Source organism: Apaloderma vittatum, unplaced genomic scaffold (genome assembly GCF_000703405.1).
Source record: "Apaloderma vittatum isolate BGI_N311 unplaced genomic scaffold, ASM70340v1 scaffold29897, whole genome shotgun sequence".
Taxonomy (NCBI): domain Eukaryota; kingdom Metazoa; phylum Chordata; class Aves; order Trogoniformes; family Trogonidae; genus Apaloderma; species Apaloderma vittatum.
In genome coordinates, this window is record NW_009728538.1 from 4,014 (window position 1) to 8,617 (window position 4,604).

A 4,604-nucleotide genomic window follows, 5' to 3' on the forward strand; every position below is an offset into this window, starting at 1 on the left:
GCTGATCTGGATAGTCACTGTAAGCTACTTCATGTCATTGCGGGATTTGTCTAAAAGCGTTTAATTTTCTTGTTTTCCTACTGCTGGCAATAGTGCCAGCAATCAGGTCACTAGAACCTATTTTAATTAGTAACATTTTCAGGCTAATCCTTGAACAAAGGATAAAGTCTGAGTCCAAACTTTATTGGAAGGACTCCGGGTACCTCAGAGCATCTCCCGAGACGTGCCAGCCCAGGGACAGCCAGCCTCTCGCCCCGTGCACGCGGCAGAGGTGACAAATCAGGGACGTGAGAAGGGTAGGATGTGAAAACGAGAGGATTTAGCATCTGTTCTGTCATGCAGCTTTTCCTCTGGCCCCTCTCCTTCTCCCCCAACCCCACATGGTATCTTGGGCACCATTGTCCATGTGGCTTTTTGTGCTGAACAAGGATGAGACTAAACTGCTTTTTTTTTTTTTTGCTTTCCTTTTATTTCTCATTTTGTTTCCGGGCTTATGCAACTTTTACTCTTTTTGCCTTTGGCACACGGTTTGCTGGTCCCCTACAGGCTACTCCTCACCCACAGCCAGTGAAGGGCTAGTCCTGGGTACAAGGAGGTCTGGAGCTACAGCGAATGATGTTAATCATGGCTTTGAGGCTGCATCTAGACAGTAGCTCTGAACCACACGCCTTCCCAGGACCCCGCAGCTAACCTTGCTACGCCATAAGCAAAGACCTACAACCACCTCATCAGTGAGCATTTTAGGCTACAGGCACACAAAAAAGGACTTAATAAACACAGTGTTCTCAAGGCAAGAAGCAGCAGAATTTGGTTTGACCTGCCCCAGGATTGTTCTTTGTTTGTTGTTCCAGGAGTTGGTGTTTTACGCAGAGCAAACAAGAACCAGGAGAGGTGGCCACCTGGGCACAGGTGAGGTGGAGAAAGAGCTTTTGGCACTGGGAAATGGAAAGTTACAAGTAGAAATGAGAGACAGCGAGCAGAGAAGATCACTAGTGCCTGTTTGGAGTTTGGAGACATGGGCAGTGGTCCTCAGCTGTCCTCTGGCTTCAGCCACAAGGTGGGCAGGGACAGAGATAAAATTTTCAGCTGCTCCTGGCAGGATGGCACCGCTCTCGTGACATAAAGGTCTAAACCTTTGTCACCTTAGAGCTAAGGGTAAAAGGGGATGCGTCTTTGCAAGGCCCTGTCTCGCAGAAGCTTGCTGTTTTGCCCAACAGCGAGAAAAGCAGCTCTGCGAACAGAAAGCTCCACAGGAGGCCCAGTAAAAGCTAACATTTATTCGGCGCTAATATGGAGAGATTTACAGACACAGAGAAGCAATTCTTTTCTCACCAGGCTTCACAAGCAAGGGCCAGTGCCCACCTCAGTACTTTTTGAGGCTGCAGGACGCATCCACACCCGATGCGGCACCCGAGAAGGGCGGCGTGTTCCACACCGCAGAGCTCGTGCGCTTGAAGTAGCGCGGTTTGCTTTTGTAAAAGATGTCCTCCAGCTTAGGGCTCGCGATCGCCCCGAAGATCTCATCGATGTTGGGGGGGTTGTAGTACTGGCGGATTACAGCCTGGCTAAGCTGATTCCCTGCAGAAACAAAAGATTACATTTCCTTTTTTTTTTTTTAAATTGAAATTGCTGTGTAGGCTGTTTGTATGCAGTGTGTCCCTACATGCACTGACATTGCAAATGGGAGAAATCCTGCAGCAATGCTGTTTAAGCCTAAAAGATTCACCACAGATCACTTGGAGGGCAAATATTGAGTGTACTGAATTCTCTCCAGGAACTACAAGAACTCTGCACAAGGCAAGGTTTCTCAGCTTTTCTTCCTGCAGTTACCATCAGCTTCCCTGCAACTTCTTACTCCCCTGGCGTAGGTGAAATACGAAAATCACAAAACCGAGTATTTCAAAACAGTGTCTGATCCGAGACCTGCTCCACAACACCTGGCGTTACCGGGCTTTTTAAAGGCAAATCACTGTCAAGCAGGCTCAAGGCCAGAGCACTAATTCAGAATCACTCCTTTCATGCTGGCAAAATGACACCAGCAGCTCTGTTGGGCAATTTGAGAGAGAGTATCTGTTGCCAACATTGTCACCAGAAACCCCGAGTGGCAGAGGAGCCCTTGGCTCAGCGCTGTTGCCGCCCTCCTGAGGATTTGTGCTTTGAACCACAACGTGCAAGTGGAAGGAATTGGGCAAAATCTTACACCAGGTGTTCCTGCCCGCTGGAGCAAAGCTGCGGGAGGCTGTGTTGGCAGACACCAACCTGCACAAAAACGTACCTGTGGCCCAGGCAGGGACAGGCTTGCGAGGCTGGCTTTCGTCATCAGTAGAGTCGTCGCTGTTCAGGTCCATGCCATAGTCGTTCGGATTTACCAGGGGGGCCTTTGGGACTTTAGGGCCTTGTGGAGTCATCTCATATGAGCTGCAGGAAGGTGAATTCTAGAAGACAAACACATCCCACGGGTGCTGGGGTGCAGCAGCACGGCAAGATGCCAGCCCATCACACCACCCCTGGACTCAGCAGGTTTTCCCCAAGCCCCAGGAGCAGCCAGGCCCTACGGCCACCCCGCTCCGCAGGCTCTGCTGCCATCCCGTGGCTGATCCCAGCTTTGAACTTCACTATTGCAGCATCTCTCCTGCCTGCGAGGCTCATCCAGCTTTTAAAGAGGAGCTTAGGAGGGTAAGGCAGCTTCAACAGCCACTGCCGTGTCCTGACAATGAGACAACCCTGGTAAATACTCGCTGCTTCCCTTCTTTTCACTCCCCAAAACTAATTTAAATACTCAAGGCCACCAGGGGTCAACCTGAAATAGCCATGAAAAACATTTACAGAACCCCTTCATTACCGAAGGGGAATATGAAAGGGGAGGATACAAACTGCCCCGTGGAAGCAGCACGTCAGCGCTGGAATCCAGGTTCTCTGATGTCATCCCTTGAAGGAATTCCACCAGAATTACCTCTTTGTTTTCTAGCTGCTGTGTTTGGGCTATATCTGTGGCCTTTTGTTCTTCTGGCAGTTTCTTCTGCTCTTGCTCCTGCCTCTCCATCTCTGCTAGCCTCTGCTCCTCCTGCTGGAAGCCGACAAACGGGTTAATCTTGGGAGGTAACTAAGCTGTTGGTCCAGGGATCCATTTTTTCTGATATGCAAAAAAACACCTAAGCATCTAGGTGCAGGTGTGTGCTGCCTGTGCTGCCGAGGAGCAGCTGGAACACAGTGCAGGCAAGGAAACGAACGCAAGACAACAGGCTGAGCTTTCCTCTCAAAGTGGCACAGACAAAAGGGCCTTCCCATTGAAGAGCATTAGTTGCCTTCCTCCGATAATTCAATGACCTCATGCTTTGAAAAACTTGCATCTGCAGCTGGAAAAATCTGCACTACTGATCTTAGCCCCTTTTTATTTTTAGAGGCCAAGTCCATTGCACAGGACCCATCCCAAGCAGGTCAAAAGAACCTTGCCCTATGAATGCTTTGTTTCTTCTGCCGGATCTACAAGAAACCACGAAGCTGTTAACTCAAACAGAGGGAACCTCAAATCAAGTGAATTAATCCCATCTGCTTAGTTAACCTACATTGGCATGACCATTGCAGAAAATAACCTGACAAAGTCAACAGCCTGTATTCGTGATCCTGCGGAAGGTGGCACAAATGTAAAATGGAGATGCTGCTTCTGAGAAGCCTGGGATTAATTACTGTCTGGTATCGACAGGGGCACAGGCACGGGGAAAGCTGAAAGCCCCACTTCAGTTCGACAGGTGCATTCCCCATCCTTTCTTCTCGCACTGCTGCCACCTAAAGAGAGCGCAGCTCTCCATATGGCCAGAGAGCAGGCTGGGCAAAAGCACCTTCGCATTGCTCAGCTCACATCAGGGCTGCTGCTGCTCCCGACAGCAACACCTCTAAGTCAGACCCACGCGGCTCCACTTATCCACACGAAGGGAGCACTTACTGCTTTCTTCTCTGTCTCCTCAGGGAGCTGTTCTTTAGCAGCCGCTTCTTTCTGCAGGCGAGCAGCCTTCTCCTGCTGCTCACGTAGCCTGAGGACCAAAGCAGCAGACCATTACACAGGGGTGCCCCCCAGCCTCTTTCCTGACACCTTCCCAGGGTGCTCCCCACCTCCTACGCTGAGCCCAGGATTTCGTCTTGGCTGCTCAGTACCCGTGTGGGTCCAGAGCTGCGCTGGCAGCACGGAGCAGCTCCTCGCCGCTCGGGCCTTGCACTAGTGCCCGCTTCCCCCGCTTCTTTTCAAAGCCCTGACACAGAATTTAGTACACAAATGGGTATTGTCTTACTTGTCTGCCTGGATCCTCTCCTGTTCTCTCTTCCTCTCCAGCTCTCTCTCGGCAGCCAGCCGCTTCTCTCTCTCCTGTTCTGCCTGTCTCTGCTCCGCAATCTTCCTGGCACGTTCCTGCTCCTCTTCCTTCCTCTTCTGCATCAGCTCCTTGTGCCGACGTTCCTCCTCCTCCTGGTAAGCAACAAAGCAATTATTCACTTTATGTTGTACAGGAACAGGCTCCAGAGTAGAGGAGCAGGAACAGCTTATTTGGCCCAAGCTTGGCACTCCTCGCTATGCAGGAGGGAAATAGCTCGGGGGTGATGCACCAGGAGGG

The 4,604-nt window shown here is 50.8% G+C and overlaps 1 protein-coding gene across 1 annotated transcript in view; it reads right to left on the reverse strand.

Moving 5' to 3' along the window:
• Positions 1 to 1,363: 1,363 nt before the first annotated feature.
• Positions 1,364 to 4,604, reverse strand: part of INCENP (inner centromere protein antigens 135/155kDa) — a gene marked incomplete at its 5' end in the record, with an annotated part of 13,019 nt that continues 9,778 nt past the window's right edge. Inside the window, 5 exons of the mRNA XM_009874103.1 lie at positions 1,364 to 1,578; positions 2,276 to 2,435; positions 2,954 to 3,067; positions 3,944 to 4,031; positions 4,287 to 4,459. Of these exons, the coding sequence (XP_009872405.1) occupies positions 1,364 to 1,578; positions 2,276 to 2,435; positions 2,954 to 3,067; positions 3,944 to 4,031; positions 4,287 to 4,459 (750 nt within the window). The remainder of the gene's footprint in view (positions 1,579 to 2,275; positions 2,436 to 2,953; positions 3,068 to 3,943; positions 4,032 to 4,286; positions 4,460 to 4,604) is intronic.